Source organism: Dipteris shenzhenensis, chromosome 6 (assembly GCF_047967505.1).
Source record: "Dipteris shenzhenensis isolate YYH24624 ecotype China chromosome 6, Dip_SZ_1.0, whole genome shotgun sequence".
Taxonomy (NCBI): Eukaryota; Viridiplantae; Streptophyta; class Polypodiopsida; order Gleicheniales; family Dipteridaceae; genus Dipteris; species Dipteris shenzhenensis.
The window spans coordinates 37,596,500-37,615,710 of NC_141601.1; the positions used below are offsets into that span (position 1 = coordinate 37,596,500).

At 39.4% G+C, this 19,211-nt stretch overlaps 1 protein-coding gene across 1 annotated transcript; it reads left to right on the plus strand.

Moving 5' to 3' along the window:
• The first annotated feature begins 13,718 nt into the window (after positions 1-13,718).
• LOC147901135 (GDSL esterase/lipase At3g48460-like) lies at positions 13,719-14,936 on the plus strand. The gene has a single exon (XM_087376436.1). It carries the CDS (start codon positions 13,728-13,730, stop codon positions 14,934-14,936), a length of 1,209 nt encoding a protein of 402 aa, XP_087232562.1. The 5' UTR covers positions 13,719-13,727.
• Positions 14,937-19,211: the final 4,275 nt, after the last annotated feature.

The window sequence follows — 19,211 nt, forward strand, 5'->3', positions numbered from 1 at the left end:
GAAAAGAAATCAAGACAAGAGGCTAGAGGATAGGTATGGCGATGCTCGAGGGCCATAGAGGAATAGGGAATGTGAGGGGAGGAGCATTAACATGGGTGGGGAAAAGGGATAAAGAGGGGAGGGAAAGAAGAGGGAGACTATGGCACAAGGGGAGAGGGAGAGGGGAAAGAGGAGTATATACATGGGTGGAGGAGGAATATAGAGATGGAGACATCAAGGGAAGAGGGTCATGCTTTATTTGAAAGGAAGGGAAGGGGAAATCAAAGTACTAGCTAGGTGCTTTACAAGAACGAGCATGTCTAATCAAAGAATAGCCCCCTCCTTTTATAGCCAAGAGAGGGGGTCTCTCCTAATAAATGCATCCTCCCACATGCATGGTGTGTGTGGAAAAGTCTCCCATGTGGGCTAGGCGGTTATGCACTCTCAATTGTGTGTGAAATCCCTTTGCCTCATTTTTCCACATAAATCAAGCCCCATATCTCAAGTTTATGATACTCCCTTGGTCTCTTCCCAATTTTATAATATGTTCAAGCATCTAGGAGGACAAGTGGAGGGTTGGCACAAGGAATCTTGCCACCTCATCCTACTTTCCCCATTATTTAACTTGCACTCTTGGACTTTCTATACCTCCCCCACATGGGCCTATCCTATATGGAGGGGATAACCCAATATAATATCCATCTCCACCTATTTTATATTACTTCTCCCATGGACTTTGTGCCATATCTCACTAAATGTAGGCATGGGACTGCCTAGGTGGAGGGGTGGCACATGGAGGGACCATGCCACCTTACATTTTATAATATTACTACCATGGATTATGTACAACACACCTTATGGGTCCTCTTACGTGGAATGGTGGCACATGGTCATGCCCTGCCACCTCAACCCTGGGCCCTATGCACTCCATATTTTATTATACTATTGCCACACATACAAACACACACACACACATATTTATGCCTTTTTTCCTTAGACAAATTTATCCATAACAGTACCTACACGATGCTCACATACAGTTTCACATCATCACATTACCTGAAACCTTATGCTCATCAATTCAGTGAGCAGACTTCAGAGAGTACAGAGGCATTGCAGATTGTTTCAATGGGCAGATAGCACTTGATTTCTCACAAACATGCCACCTTTGTAAAGCCTATTCAAATATCTCATGGCATTGTGCACATCATTTTTAGCCTTGTAAAGCCTCTTGGCTATTCTCAGCATCATTGCCACAAGCCTTGTAATACAGATCAGATTTTATATATTGCAGTTCTATCTTCACTGACAGTTCAGAGATTTCACTTGGCACAGTCATTGTATTTACAGTTGATTCATACAGAGATTTTCATGACACTTTTGAGTACATTTCTTACACCATGTTTATGACTAGCAACCTCAATCTGGAGGCATTTGCTAAGTTAGACAACTCCAATTACGGTACATGGAAATACCAAATTGAGACCATTCTTGTACTTTAGGACAAATGGGAATATGTCGATGGGTCTACACCTAGACCATTGGACGATCTAGCTACCAGTAGCTCTACTCCACCTGTTGTCACAGCACCAACAATGGGATCTACAATGAGATCTATAGCTACACAAACAATTTCTGCACCTCTAGTAGATCCTGCCATCGCCTGAGCTCAGGCAGAATGGGATAAGAAAGACAAGTATGCCTATCATCTAATCAAGCAGAATGTGCGAGATGTCATGCTAGAATAGCTTAACACAGTCAAGACATTGAAAGAAGAATGGGATATGTTCGTAGCTCTCTATGAGTCCAAGAACACATCTAGGATTCTCACCCTGAGAAACCAAATCAACCAGAGTTTCCACTACAACAGTGAAACTGGTCATGCTTATGTACTCTGCATAAAAGACTACAACAATCAAGTTGCAACAACACGAGAGAGTGTGAATCCGGAAAAATGGTTCAAGTAATCCTGAATGGACTAGGAGAGGGATATGAGAATCTAGTCCAGAGTATTGCCATCCAATGATAATTTGACACTGAAGAACTTCAGCTAGTCCTACTTGGTAAAGGACTCAAGACTCAAGCAATTCAAGCATGAAAAGGTCATTCTAATGATCAGGCATTCATAGCTTCAAACAGAAGAAGAGGCAGAGGCAGAGGCAGAGGTAGATCATACCAAAAAAGTGGTCATCATCAGCAAAGCCAGAATCAGCATCAGCATCATCCTTAGCAACATTAGAATCAGCAAAGAGGAAATCATTCCAACCGAGGAAGATTTCAAGGACGAGGGAATGCATCCACGAATGCTCCACCAATGTGTTAAACATCTAGTGCAACTACTATCACAAGTTTGGACACTATGAAAGAGATTGCCGCAACAAGCAGTACGATCAAGGCGGTCAATCCAATAGTAATTGAGGGAATTTTTGAGGCAGATGAAATCATCATGGTGGAAATATGTTTCTTGCAAGCGAGGAAATGTAGCAAACTAATACAGTGTACCCAAGTGTACCCAAACACTGATTACAATCCCAAAGAGGATTACAGCTATCAAGTCAACCAAGTGGAACAGGATCCTTGGTACATTGACAATGGTGCATCATCTCACATGACAAATCATCAGGAATGGTTCACAGAGATGAAACCATTAGAAGGTCAGAAAAATGTCATTGACATAGTAGACAATACACCGAATCCAGTTCAAGGGACAGGTGTTATCCCTATGAACAATTTCACTATGGTACAAAAGGATTGGTGAAAGATGTACTCTATGTTCTGAAGCTCAGCAAGAACCTCTTGTCATTCAGTAGGTCAAATGATGGAACACAATTATCGATTCATCTTCGACGGAGATGAATGCACTATCAGAGATAAATCCAAAAGATATCAACTAGTAGCAAAAGGTGTCAAGGAAGGACACTTGCACAGAATGCTAGCTACAGTACTAGATAAGCATGCCATGTCAGCTCAACCACAATAGATGCCACTATCTGCAAAATGGCACAAGAGATATGGTTATGTTAATTTCAAGTACTTGTTAGATCTTAGGAATTAGAATATGGCAATTGGGATTTCAAAGCTACAGTTTCTTGGAAAAGTTTGTGAAGCATGCTACTTTGGTAAACAAAAGCGAACCAATTTTGTCAAAAGTACCTCTCGTGCACGAGGTATTCTTGATTTGATACATACAGATGTATGGGGTTATGCCCAGACCTGCAGCATCAATGGTTCACTTTACTACTTGACTTTCATCGACGACTATAGCAGATCTTGTTGGGTCTACTTTCTAAAAGAGAAATCTAAAGTGTTTTCCAGATTTCAAGAATTCAAAGCCATGGTAGAAAATCAGACAGGCAGAAAGATCAAGGTCATGAGATTAGATAGAGGAGGTGATTCATACGTCTTCAGCATTCATGAACTTTTGCAAAAATTCACAGCATTCGAAAATAATTCACATGTGTAGATACTCCTCAGTGGAATGCAAGAGCTGAAAGGAAGAATGGGACTTTAGCAGACAGTGCTAGAGCAATGCTTAGTGAAAAGCATCTTTCGAATCAATACTAGGCAGAAGCAATAGCTACAACAGACTACTTGCTTAATCGACTTCCTACCAAACCGATATAGGGTATGACTCCTTATGAAGCATTCATTGGACACAAGCCACACATTGGGCATCTCCACATATTTGGTTGCATAGCATATGCCCACATACATGATGATCATCTTGGAGAAAATTGGATGCAAAGTCACACAAATGCATCATGGTTGGCTACAGTGAAGAAAGCAAAGCATACAAGTTGTATGATCCCATCAACCACAAGATCATTATCTCCAAAGATGTAATCTTTGATGAGGAATCAAAATGGAAACCCTCACCTACACAGGAGATGGAAGCATCGACTTCACAGAGCCATCTATAGAACAGGTTGATGAAGAAGAGCAAGAATTGCCAGCAACACCCCAAGTAGAGCCACAGCAGCTCAGACGGTCTACTAGGGAAGGCAAACCTCTAGCCAAATTGACATATGCTTAGAAAGGCAAAGCAATTCAGGTGGAAACCACCAACTATGCTCTTATGACTACCATCATGGCTACAGAAGAGCCAATGTACTTCGAAGACACAGTAGATAAGCCAGAATGGCAAACTGCTATGAATGAAGAAATGGATGCTTTGTATAAGAATAATACTTGGGAATTATACAATCTTCCACCAAGAAAGAAGGCCATAGCAAACAAATGGTATACAAAGTGAAGTACAATCCAGATGGAAGTATTCAGAGGTACAAAGCCAGACTAGTTGTTGCAAAAGGATACATCAGAGGTACAAGGCAGTTTGGGACATAATACAGAGGAAGTCATCCACAGTTGCATGGATACTATTATAGTGACTATGTCAGAGATCATGAGACCAAGAGATCGACATAGGGATATGCACTTTTCCTTGGTCAAGGTATTATATCATGGTTGTCAAACAAACAACCAACTGTTTCTTTGTCTTCGACTGAAGCAGAATATAGGGCACTCACTACAGGTGCATGTGAGGCTATATGGCTCAGAAGACTATTGTTAGAAATAGATTACTTTGATGAGTCAAAGCTAACAACAATATATTGTGATAATCAATCAGCTGAAGCATTGGCCAAGAATCCAGTATATCGTTCCAGGACAAAGCACATTAATGTCAGAGAGCACTTCATCAGAGAAAGACCATATCCACGGGATCTGGCTCTTCTTCCCACTCACATGTCACTTGATTGGCTACAACTGGCTCTACATAAAGCCGAATGCGATGGAGAGACAATAAACGAGCGCGAGCAAAAGTTATCATCTGGATGTATGATGCATGTAAGTTTCTTACCTCTTGACGTAATTAAGTAATTATTTGTGGCAATATACGCTATAAAATAGATGCATCTTCATTGTTTTAATGATGCTCTTTTACAGTACAAAAAGTACAGTGCATTATGGTCATATGGATGACATTTTTGCATGGAATGCATCGATTTAAAGAGAGCCACGTATGATTGTGGAGTCATGGCTAACTTCACACAAGATAGTCGAGAAAGTGCTTCGGCGGATACCAATCTTCTCTCCTCATAGTTGAATTATTTTGGAACCATATGCGAAATCTATGAAGTTGATTTCAAATGATTTAGTATTTTCATTCTTGATGTAAAATGTTTAGAACTATTTACAACAGTCCCCATGCGACAGTGAGAAAATATAGTAGCTGTTTCTTTGCAATAGACTCCACCAAACTTTGGACTGATGAAAGTGATACTTTTGTTCTTCCTGAGCACTGTGAGTAGGTGCATACTAATGATTTAATTAATCAAAGCTTTCGTTTTTAAAGATCCATTGATACATGTAGTTAAGCATAATTTCATATATATAATTGATGGCGTTTGGCACCCATCTTCAATATAGGTGGTTTTTCATCCAGATTGTTCAGATCCAAGATGGTGGTACGTGATCCAAGTTGCACCACGAAGTAAGCAAATTTTTGAAGATAGAGATGTGGATATGGAGATGCCACTATCAATTCCGGATCCAATTGATCCAGATGAATCTAGTGAAGAAGATGAAGATCACAATATGAGCCAAGAGAAAGATACGCATAATGACATCATACGGGACGAAGATGGAGATCACGATATTGAGGAAGAAGACGACGATCATCAAGAATCACCACACTTTATTAAAGAAGACGATCAAGTACTCTTAGGTGAACGTACAATGCTAGAGTACGATGATGATATAGGAGATCAACTCGGTATAGAGTTAGAGATAGACTTGTTTGGCATGTTAGACTTGGCTGAGGATACCGTTGATGTAAATGCTCTTCATTGATTTTTTTCATCTCAAACTTGGACATGAATATATGAGCTTCAAAGGCTTGATGTACATGCTCTCGTACTTTTATTCTCTCAAAAGATCAAAGATGTATGAAAATTTAAAAAAAAAATATCATTGGAAAAAACTATCTTTTAAGGTCGGTATGGGAAAAAAAACTCTCTATAAACCATCACTGTAGAAAACTGTCTCAGTGTCGCTATATAACAACCATTACCAATCTAATAAAAGTCGCTATATAGCAACTTTATTAAACATCACTATATAGTGATGTTTCACTAAAGTTGCTATAGAGTGACCCTTAACGAATCCCACTTTCGATATCGATGATTAGTGCCCCACGCACGCTAAACATCGGTACTTAAACGTTGCAATAGGATCCATGTGTCGTAGTGGAGGTACCACATTCTACTTTCACAAGACATAAAAAAATCCAACAAAGGCATACAAGGATTCTCTCAAATTTAGGATTGTCTTCATTGGTTGAGGATCCTAATGAATGTTATGAAGGAAATGTTGAAGAGGAATCTGATATTATTGGAGATAAGAATTTCTTTGAGGATAGCTTTTTTCGAGATGAGGCGGATCTACTACAGGACATTGATGAGAATCTATAAAAGGACATGACCTTAGAGGATAGAATCATAGAAAGATGCATTGAGAAGCAAGCTTTGTGCGATAGAAATCAAGCATCAATACAATTTCAAAATGAGATGCTTCAACTGCTATTTGGAGATATGGGAGGAAAAAGGGTTGGAAAAAGAAACATCACAAACACAAAGCAAAGCCTTAGTTCATTGCTAGTTCAACTTCCACCAACATGGGATGATGATCTTGATGGAGTTAGAGTTCCAACATGCTGGGATCAATTGAATAACTTGTACACCGAACTTGGTATGGTTCAAGCACAATGCTTTAGAATGTGTACTAGTAGCAAAGATAATGCACATGGTCCAAAGGTATTTCAACCTAGTGATGAAGATAGATACACAGAAAAGGTTATTTATTGCTTGTGTGATGCAAATGCTCGAATCAAGAAGAAGCTCAAGCTTGATTGCTTAGAATGCTCTGAGAAATGCCCAAAATGTAATATCATGAGAAAGGACATGATTGTGTTTGATTATGTTCCTCTGCATTAAGAACTATCACTTTTGACTAGGAGTCGCTCTCTATGCCACGAGCTTCTCACAATGTGGCATAATCAAGAGCAATGGTTGGGAAAAAAATAAAATGACCAACCAAAATATATAAATGAGTTTTGGGATGGTATGAAATGCAGAGACTATCAAAACTTTTGGAATGCAAAATCCAGATATGAAATGCCAGTGATATGTAACAAATCTTATTGTGCCAGAAAGCATATAGGGCCTTTCCAAGCTCTAATATGTCACAAGTGTTACAAGATGGGTGGAATGAGGAAGCAAAAGCGTATGAATTCTTTTGCAAAAGCTACCGTTCTCATATTCAATGTGAAAGGAAAATAGAACATGTAAGTAGCTATTTGATTTTACTATATTCCATCATTGAAGGCTTGTTTGCATGTTGATAATATGCTCATTTGAAGTTTCTTGATTTTTTGTGACAGGGTGATCCTCGAAATTTTGCTTTTTGTGTCCAGTTCGATGGCTTTCAAGCATCCCTTACAACCCAAAAGGATTGTGGTGTGGTTGAAGTCCTCATTCTAAATAGTGGAAAGAGATCTAAGATAGAGGTGTTACCGATTATCTTTATACGTTTTAGTTGCAAGAAGCTTATTCAAAATTCTGATGATATTTTGGGTGCATTTGTAAGCCCCTTGGTTGCTGAGCTAGACAATCTATTCATTGAGGGGATAGATCTATATTATAATTATCCAACCAAATCCATCGTGAGAAATGGCTTAGGCATGTCAAAAAAGTGTAATGTTTGTGGTATTCTCATGATGGTTACTAGAGATCAGATCTCGCACAATGCAAAGTTGGTATTCTCAAAGAAGGTGGTCAAGCCTTTTGTCATAGGGACAAGCCGCAAGCTACTTTAGACACTTCAAATACAAGGTTCAAAGAACGATATATCTATGATGGAAATAGGTATCAAGGAAGATATCCTCCACCAAAAAGATTAGTCTTTGAAATGGCACATGAATTGTCCTTGTCAAAGAGAGTGTACACTCAACTTAATAGAGAGGCTATTTTATGAGATGTGGGATTATCAGGAGAGTCAATTATTTGGAGGTTGTATGACTTGTATGGCTTCAATATTTCCTTGGATCTTGTTTTTGATGTCATGCATATACTTCCATTGAAATTTGTTCAAAAAGTACATCTCTTCTCTTATTAAGGGATCACCAAATGATGTTAAAAGGTCAATTGACGGAGCTACTGAAGAGGTTTTCAAGGTCTCTCCTAACTCAGTTCGTTTTGGACGATGGCCTTGAAATCCTAGCAAGTATCATGACAGCTTCAAGGCTAAGGAGAATCAAAAGTTTGTTCAATGGTGCTTGCCTTATATCCTTGGTGTAGTACAAGGTATTCCCACCCATTTACATGACTTAGGACTTCTCTTAATTGACATTGCTCACTTGTTTTATAATTACACTCGTGATAAGGGATGGTCAGAGTCAGATATGCAAGTGGTAAATACCTTGCTACTAGCTTGGAGAGCCAGGAAAGAGGAAGATATGGGTCCAAATTCATCTCCTCTTGAGCATGTGGTAGGTTCGTGCTTTCCTCCTCATGGCATCTTGCATATGTATAAGATTTATCTATGTAAGATTTATATATGGCACCTTATATATGTAAAATCTATGTTTATGTAGGTATGGGTGAAATTTTTGATGATATTATACGACACGACATGCATGATGTTTTTTGGTGCTATGTTTTTGAGCGCAAAGTATCTACATATGTTAAGATATCCTCAAACAATCACAACAATGAGATATCTTATGTTAACTATCATACTCAGAGATTATTTACCTGGGTTTTTGATCACATACAAAGGGACATAGATGGTCTTTTGCCTATTTTCAGAATGCTTAGAGATATACATACATTCCTTGTTCTTCCAAATGGATATGCAGCTAATTTAGATTCAAAAAAATGTGATTGCTTTGATTGGCACAAGCATGGGATTATTGAAGTCTCTTCTATTGTGAAGGACCAAGAAATATGGGGTTCTTTTGTTCAATATGGTCAAGGATATCCATGTGAGAGGCTTTTATGGCAGAAAGGGATTGGAATATCTAAGAAGAATAAAACTTATCGTTGCCTACAAGATGAAGAAGCTCACTATCTAGAGCACTTCTTGGGTATTGAAAGAAACCATGGAAATTTTGGAAATGTCATCACTTACAAAAAAGTATTGTTAAAGGGAGAAGTCTACGAGATGAGGTAGTTGTCAAACCAGATGAGAGTGTTGAAGACTTATCAAGTGTGGAAAATTGGAAAGGATGTATCATATCCTTTTTTGCTATCCAACAAAGTGGGGACTTTATGCTTTTTTTTTGGTGCAGAATATTATAGGCAATGGATCACAATTGAAGAGGGGATTGAGACTTTACTAATAGATGACGTGACTGGAATGAGTATCTTGCAAAGAAACCACATTCCATTTACTTAGGATTGCATACGGCCTATAACTTCTTTGTTGCACAAGTTCATACCCTTGAGTAAGGGATCTAATAGTGTGATTGCATATGAATGTAAGGATTTAATAATCTGTAGGAGATTATTGAGTCCATGGTTTCTTGGTTGTGTACCTCCATGGCTACAGAAGGGTGATGTCATGTTAGTAAAGCTAAATGATCATATGGAAGGCTCTCAAGATTCACAATACGTAGTTGTTAGACAAGTGGACATTGAGAATAAGAAGTTCAACTAGCATTACTGAGACAATATCAAAAGTCACAAGACAAGTGGAAAGTTGATATTGAAGAGGACAATTGGAGGAGTTGGCATTGTTGCATTAGTTTATGTAATTGGGTGGTTATTAAAAGAAAGAGAATAGAGGTTGATGGGAATGTGAGGATCTTGCCAATGGCATGGCAAGCAACAATCTAATTTTAATAATGATAAAGTCATCTTTCTCATTTCATGAATTTTTACCACCAAAGGTAAGCTTGAATCTTTTAAAGGTAAATCCTAGACCTTGGTTTTGCTGCATTTTCACTTCAAGTATTTGATATATTTATATGTTAAATATATTTTAAAATAGAAGTTCAATTGTACGTAGTGATCTTAAGTTTCTTACTGATCAATGTGGTGAATTTTATATTTGTGACAGTGGTCTTACCAACCTTTTTTAATGGATAAATATTACACTCATGATGACGTTACTCTTCTTGTTGAGCATATGCTGAACTCAAAGGAGTTGAGTCCTTTAATGAAACACATGATAACTAGCCTCAAAGAACCTTCAACAGAAAAAGATACTCTTTCTTCTTCTCACATGAAAGAGATTTAGGAAAAGTCCAATGCTAGATCTAGATCTAGCATTGATCCCTTGGTTGAGATACCGACCTATGAGCAAATATTTTGTGTGCCAGCCAAGAGGGATCGAGACACCAATAAGATGTATGGAAAAGAGCTCTTGGCCAAGCAATTTAAAGAGCAACATGCCATCTTGTGCACCAATTTTCATCTCGTACGAAGTTGGTTCGATAATGTACATGTGGATTTGCATCACAATTCAAAGGGACAAGAGCAGATAAAAGATGTAATTTCTAGAAATCTCCATCATATATTACCATTGCAGTTTCTAGGAGCGAGTTATCTATGGAAAGAGCAAGATATCTATCAATGGGTCTTGGTGTGGATGCAAGGAAAAAGAAAGTACGAGAAGAAACAAAAGATGATGACTTCTCCAAGCACACCATTACCCCAAGAAATGGTGAGCCGAATGTATAAAAATGAGATTGATCTTAGTACTTTTAAAATGCAATATACTTTCTTGATTTGGGATTATTATCTTAATATATGAATGCATTGATTTGGTTTTCTTAATGATTTTGAATCACTTGGAAATTTGTTATAATAAGTTGGGTTGATTTGTAGGAAAATAACACACCTACACATACAATCCACATAGGAGCTATGGATGGATCTATTTTGAATCAAGTACTTGGTAACTTAAATTGTATTCATTACTTGAGTTTTTAAATTTTTATCATACTTGATAGACTCTTTTATTGTTCTCTCATGGAGAAGATACTATCTTTCAATATTATGCTAGAAATACAAAAGTGAAATGGATTTCATCATTACTTCTAGTCCAAGAATGATAGGCATATGATTAGATTATCTTATTAGGTTTAATATATGTTAAATTTTTTAGAATGATGACATATTTACCCTTGTTGGTCATGAGAGCAACATAGAGGGATCTTATAAGAACCAGGTACTTAGCAACATTTATCAAGATGAATCCTTGAGTTTTAAAGAATGTATTGTGTTTATCAAATTTATTTAACATGATATTTGTATTCATCTATAATTTGAAGGACACATGCAAGATCATGACAACATAAGAGTTGTCGAGCCTTCTAAGAGCTTCAAGAATCTATGCACATGCAGGATTATGACAAAACAATATATGACTTGTCGAGTCTTCTCACATGGAGAAGGTGCTATCTAGTAATCTATGTTTTGAATAAAAAGTAAACTATGTTGTGAATACAAAGTGGCATAGAAATTAATTTGTGACATAGTGTGAAGCTCTTGTGATAATTACTTTTTTATCAATATTGCTATGTTTCATTTGATTGCATGTATTGTACACTTGACTATCATTTTTAGAATTGTTGCAATGTAGATGATGACTTCAATGTTTGGGGTTGAATGTTTGTTGGCAATTAACTTTTTGTCAAATATGCCCACTTCTATTCCATTACATGGGTTGTATGCTTGATTATCATCTTCAAGGTGTGGATAGGAATAACATGGCCCCACAAGATGCATCGAGTATGTAGGTGAACATGTTGTAACTTTTGCCTTTCTAGGTTAGTCATGTTATTAATTGATGTAATAATTTCTTATTGTACTTTGAGTTGTTATTTTTTTCTAGAATAAGAAATCAAAGCAACAAAGGGCTACTAGTCAAAAGAGTCAACAACCTATCAAGGTATGCAATGATGTTTGCATTTGAATTATTTTTTATATTATAAAAAGTATACACATATTATAATTTTACTCTTAGAAAAAGTTTTCTTAACAAAGATATTTGCAAAGATAAATTCATTTTATTATGGTTATGAATTTGATTAAATGTTTGGATTGTTAATGGAGAAGCTATATTCTTGCATAGCACAAGGGTAGAGGCATGGAACTAGATAGGTTTAGGTCTACACTCTTTTTTGTTTTGATTCCTTCTAAAATTTAAATTGTCCAAGTTGCAACTGAAGCAAATAACACAGGTGGAAGAGGCATGGAGTCTTCTTCTTTAAATATGGTATGGATCTATATTTTTTATATTATGTTTCCTTGTAAAAGTTTGAAGTAATTCAATATCACAATGTCATTCTAATATGCATGTGTTGGATTTTTTCCCCAGAATAAAGAGCAACAAAGTGTTCAGAGTATCATTGGTGATGGTATTAGAATGAGTCAACATCCACATAATAAAGAGCACCAAAGTCTTCAGAGTGTCACTGGTGATGGTATTAGAATGAGTCAACATCCACAGAAGGTATACATTGATATTTTAAATTATTATAAAAGGAAAAAGAGAGTGAGGTTTCATGTTACTAATTAATTTTTTTATTGCTAGGTAAATATGAGGTTGAAAAGGGTAACTAGTGATCAAATGGAAAAAGAGGAATCAAGCATTGCTAGTAAAGCAAAAAGAAAGGCCAAGGTAAATATAGCTTGAAAATATATTTACAACACTTAAATTATAATTCTATCTTCATACATTCTAAAGAATCTTCATTTGATAATAGGATTTACATCAAGATCCAACGTTGAAAAGTAAAGATTTTGCACAGCCTATTAAGGTGAGATAATTTATAAAGCACAGTTATTCATGGAGTTTTGCATTTTCAAGTTGTAAGAAGCATTAAAAAATAAAAAATAAAAAAAAAGTTTTGCATTTTCAAGTTGTGAGAAGCATAAAAAACAAATCTCAAACTTCAGACTGTTTTGTAGTAGCTTAGACAAGTTGGCATAAGAAGGTCACGTATATGTCCACCTATAGCTCAACAAAATAGAGTAAACTAAGGTGAGAAACCTATGACTACATTGGACTAATTTATTTATTTTTTGGGCAAATACATTGGACTAATTGACTGATGCATCCCATGTATTGGAATTGTATACTAGGAAAAAAGCTAAACAATGTTCATTTTAAAAATAGTTTAGGATCCATTGGGTATGTAGAGATACCCCCCTTCCCTCCCTCACCCAGTCCTATCTAGGAGCAGCCTACCCTGGACCACTAGAAGACAAGTTTTGCAGAGCTCACAACATGTTCCAACCGGCCACTTGGCTGTACATATGTAACACCGGATGATGGAAAAACCATCTTTATGTATAGTGAATTTTGTGGATGGGAAAATAAAAGCATCTTGAGAAGGATTTATTATTTGGTTGAAGCTATTGGCTTTTCGACCAATGACCGGCTTTTCGACCAATGATGGAGAGTGATTTTTCGGTCATTTATCCTAATGTAGCTCTTCATGTCCCCGAAGGTAGCTTTTAAATGTGCTCATCCCACCAAAAAGCAAAAGCAAAAGCACAAAAGCTTGGTCGAGGCTGGAGTATAAATCGGAGGCTAGTATCTTATGCTTGCATACGACTACGAACGGGTACGTAAAGAAGGCCTTTGACAGACAAATTGCAGTAGACGGCTTAGAAAGGATAAAGAAGGCCGCCAGAGAGGAAGACTCGAGTTTGTTGAGACATCTACTCAATCTTATTAGAATGGGCGCTGCGCGGATCTTCTTCAAGTTGTTGACGTCGCTAGCACTGCTAATGATTCAACATGGAGAAGCGGCACGGCTCTTGCCTCAGGAGACGATTGCAATTTCAACAGCTGCATCCCCTGCACCCGCAGCACCATATTGCGTCGTACTCCTCTATTCCTTCGGAGACTCCAGCACGGACACGGGCAATGCCATCTTTACCGTCGATCAGGCCGCTCAGGTGGCCAACTCCGCTCCCTACGGCAACACTTTCTTCGGTCACCCTACAGGAAGATTCAGCGACGGGAGGCTCATCGTCGACTTCTTGTCTCAGGCACTAGGCTCCACGCCCCCCACGCTCGCCGCGCATCTCCAGTTCATCGCTCAAGGTTTGGTACCCCAGATCGGAGACAATGACAACTTCGCGGTCGCAGGGGCTACTGCTCTGGACCCCGCTTTGCTGCAGCAGTTGGTGAAGGTGAATGCTACTACGTCTTTCACAACGTTTACTCTAGACGATCAGATTAAGTGGCTGCAAGACGATGTAGCGCATATACATCTTGACTACGTCGACGTCGCCTTCCAGGATTCCCTGGTCTACTTTGGGGAGATCGGCAGTACCGATTATCACTACGCGCTCCTCTCAAACACCTCTCCTGACGTGGTGCAGAACACCTTGGTTCCGCGTGTCATTCGGAATATCAACACCTCTCTAGACGCGATCGTGGCCACAGGTATGCCCAAAGTCGTAGTGCAAGGCCAATTCCCCATGGGTTGCCTGCCAGCCTACCTCCAGACGATGCCCGCTACTGCTCTCCGCGATCAGCACGGTTGTGTGGCCGCCGTGAGCGGAGTGAGCGACCTCCACAACCAGATGCTGCAACGACTTGTCAAGGACGCAGCCGCAAGGCATCCCAGTGTGCACTTTGTGTATTTCGATGCCACCGCAGCATACTTGCATGTGCTCGACCATGCCTCAGACTTTGGCTTTACCAACCTAAAGGACGCGTGCTTGCCGGATGTAGGTCGGCTGCTCTTCGAAGATCCATCCTCAGCAGGGAGGAATATTGACAGCATGAACAGCTGCACCGATCCCAACAACTACATCAGCTGGGACGGCATCCACATGACGGATGCCATGAATAAGGCTTTGACGGACTTGTTCTTGCACGGCGGTTATTCCTCGCCGTCCCCCAGCTTTGTGTCCAGCCCCTCGGCACCTTGCTAAGTCGGCACATTTGCTCCTAGTTGAAGTTGGTCGTTGAATCTACAACGGCGTTGTGTTGCCTAATTCTCCATTCGAGCTGAGCCCTCAATGGAGGTATTTGTTGTTGGCTCTATGCAATTGGAACTTCAATTTTGGCGAGCCTGTTCTGAGACTCAAAGTATCCTATTGTTTTGGTTGGCCTATTTTGCCAAAGTCAAGGCCGCTATATTTAAGACTGAGCATTGTTGCCTTCATTCTCTTCAGCTCACTCGTATTTTGAAGTTCACACTTTCGCTAGTGCTTGAATGATTCTTGGAATTGATACCGGTGCTGTTGCGATTTCTTCTTTCTCTATTTCTTTGGTTACATTCATACTCACATCCCTATATGTCTCCACTTCATCTTGAGATGCAGTACCAGTCAGGTCCCTTGCCCTCTCCACTCACAGGCAGTGGCACCTTAGAGCCCACTCCCTCTGTTACTCCTCCGCCTTAAGTGCTCGCACCATCCCTTGCTCTAGCTCTGCTACTCCATCCACCGTGAATCCTTTGAACTTTATTTTGCTCAAGGATCTTTCCTACAAAGTAAATAACATTGGGAAGGTTATACAGGACAAGGATGGGAAGGCAGTCACCATATACATGAGGAGGTTGGTGAGCACCCACTTCCTTAACGATATATTTAGACCTTGGAAACAACAGGACAAAAGAGCCAAGCAAGCCTGCATAGAAGCCCTCAATAGACAAATTTCAAATTCGAAAGGGTTTGAGTTTGAAACAAATGCCATGCTTACTCGCATGGCCGGGGAGCTCGTTAGGTCTTGTAGATACAAACTAAGGGATGCTGTAATCAAAAGTAAGCTTTTCGACACTTCTACCATTTTGTAGTAGATTGTGTGCCTTTGTAGATTTGCCATTTTGGAGTTTGGAACTTTTGCCATTTTGTAGCACATTAGCACATTTCTTTGGCAGATTTACCATTTTATAGCATATTAACATTACTTTGTAGACTTTCATTGCAAAATTGTAATGTACACCTCCGCATTTACAACATTTAATCGTGATTTTAATGGAAAAAATTTATGTGGGGTAGGATGGGACTGAAACAAGGCCCATGCGTCCCCGCATAATGTTTTTAAAGCTTTTGTAAAAACGTTAGTATATACTGATGCTTGTATCGGCACTGCACTGTCGGTGTATACCGATGCCTAAACTAACGCCCATACCGACACTGTCAGGCATATTTTACTGGACCGTGACATCGACGCTCACACCGATGCTTTCTTTACGACATCCACGCCGATGGAGTTTTCGACACTTTCCACTCGTTAAATTTTCTTGTTCTTTGTATTTAGCATCAGTATCGGTGTTAAAAAGACGCCCGTGTCTTAAAGCAACATAAGTTGGAGCGAGCCAAGAAAAAGACCATAGATATAGTGTTAGAATAGTTCAACAAGGCCTCACAATGCCTCTTACAGTAGCACAGGTGATCATCCCCTCCCTCATGGACACACAAGTGTTAGATCAGCAATAGAGACAAGCTTAAGAATAGCATCAAGAGCAGGAGCAAGGCGCAGGGCATTGTGAGTCACATGTCGAGCAACTCTATGATGACCTCTTTAACTTTGATGACCCGGCTAGCTTGACTACTGAATCTATGTAGTAGCTCTCGAATTTATCTAAGCATATTGCCTCACTGCTCTCCTCCCTTAAGGGAAAGGTGGGGCCATGATAGAATCCATAACACCCTCCTCTACCAAGTGGATTGATGTACAAGAAGAGCTAGGCCACTATACAAACCCTACCTATAGCTCATCTTCTGAATATAGGCAATTAAGGGAACATGCCTCGAATATGCACTTGCACATGTTGAGTTAATGGAAGAATTCTTCATGGACTTCCTCGTATATGGCACGCATATGATCCTCAACCTCTCCTCAACATTTTTCAAGAGACAGTAGAAAATTCATGCAGATGTAGCTACAACTCGGGCCTAGGATCAATGGCAGATCCATCAGCTCATCGAAGAGCTCTAATTGGCACATGGCACCACATCTTAAGCCTACAAGCCATCAAGCAAGTCTTGGAGGAAACTGCCACCAAAAAGGCAAGAGAACTGGCAGCCGTGCTCTAGGAAAGAAATGAAGCTCTCAAAAAGGAGCTATCAGCTAAAACAACTAGGGACGACGCTTGCTTCCTCTAGAATATGAAAGAAAAACAAGCACTAGAGAAGTATAGGTCTGAGGCGGAGAGGAGCCAAGCGGCCATGCACTGGATAAATTGATGTCTTGTACAAGTCCCTTTGAGAGCAGCTCGAGAAGAATAACCAGTTGTACCATCAATTGGAATTGGCCCCACATGTAGTGTATTGAAGAGGTAGAATTTGACAATGAGAAGGATGTCGAATATGAAAATATCCTAGATGATTCCGCTGAACTCACCACTCATGACCTCAAGCCCTATAGTAGAAGACACCTTCCACTTTCACTTTAAAATTCTTAGGGTAGCTTCCATCCAATACCACGTCGATCTCACTAACCCACTTTCCCCCACATACATGTGATGCCCTACCACTCCATTCATGTTCACCCAATTTTGGCGATGGCCTTTTTTAGAGGTGAATAAAATTTATTGAGGACCAGGATATCCAACATTATCCTAAAATTTCAAAGTTGGTGCAAGTGCCCTATGGAATCCTCACTTTTCCTAGCTGATGCTAATATTTTAGAATTATCTAAGCCAAACGACCTCCCATTGCACTCTACATTCTGTTGTCGAAGGCCTCATGTCACTTGTGCGAATGTGGTTAGGAGGAAGCCCAATGAATTTGTAATTATCTTTTGGCCATCTAGGTTACCCAATACCCTCCGGCTAGCATTATACATCTTTATAATAAAATCTTAGAGGCTATGTAGCTTGCATGCTCGATGAAGGTTTCATCCACTTTGAAACTAAGCATGTACAATTAATAGATTTTATTTTTTATCCACACACTCTTTTTATAGATCAAGAAGCACCCAAATGAATTAGACTTGTGAATACATGGATCTTGCCACGATATCAAGTTAGCTATAACCACTTCGGTTCCCTTTGATGATCTTTCCCTTCGATGTAAGCCTTTAGTCCCAAGTAGGCTCCAATGTATAAATGCCTTTTTGTTTGGGAGAGAGAGAGAGAGAGAGAGAGAGAGAATCAAAAGGAGGAGGTTTGGCATGTACATACACCATGGTGTGTCTGTACCAAAAAAATGGTGGAACTTGAAACCACATGGCTTTGCCTTACATCTGATGTCTCCCATGTATGGAAAGGCATAGTGACACTTATTCTTTGGAAGAATGTTAGACCTTTTTCTAAGAATATGGGTTAAGAGCATCTCATGTATAGGAAACTTGGGTGAGGATAAAGGCACACATGCATGGGTGCCATTTTGATGGGCACCCTCTTAAGCCATTGCCTTAGACATTCATCTCTCCCTTGTACTTATTCTTTGGAAGCGCATTACACCTTTTCCTAAGAATATGAAGCAAGACCAACCCCAATATAGGATACCTCTCTGAGAAGATCCACTGGGTATGTCTCACAATAGGCACACATGCATGGTTAGCCCATGAGTCATGTCAAGTCCTACTTGCTGGAAATTTACATTTGTGGATTTTGGTTCCTTAGTCTTCTTAAATTATAACATTTCCGTATTAGATTGATAACATTGTTAATGCAAACACGACCTTCTCTTAAAGCTTCCACCTAAGGTAATCATGCGATTACATTGAAATACAAGAGAGCTCATGCATCACAACCCATAGCCACGAGCTTTTCATTGTAGAAAGAGTGCTGAATGTAACCAAAGAAAATATAGTAGTGTGAACTTCAAAATACGAGTGAGCTGAAGAAAATGAAGGAGTGCTGAATGTAACCAAAGAAAATATAGTAGTGTGAACTTCAAAATACGAGTGAGCTGAAGAAAATGAAGGCAACAATATTAAAGATAGCGGCCTTGACTTTGGCAAAATCGGCCAACGTCCGAATCAATAGGAAACCTTGAGTCTGAGAACAGGCCCGCCAAAATTGAAGTTCCAATTGCATAGAACAAACAACAAATACCTCCATTGAGGGCTCAGCTCGAATGGAGAATTAGGCAACACAACGCCGTTGTCGATTCAAACGACCAACCTCAACTAGGAGCAAATGTGCCGACTTGGCAAGGTGCCGAGGGAAAGCAAACGTTTGGGGAACTGCTGCATCATAAAAGCAATACATCCTAAAGTCCTCTGCTCTTAATTACCGAATAAGAAGGCCG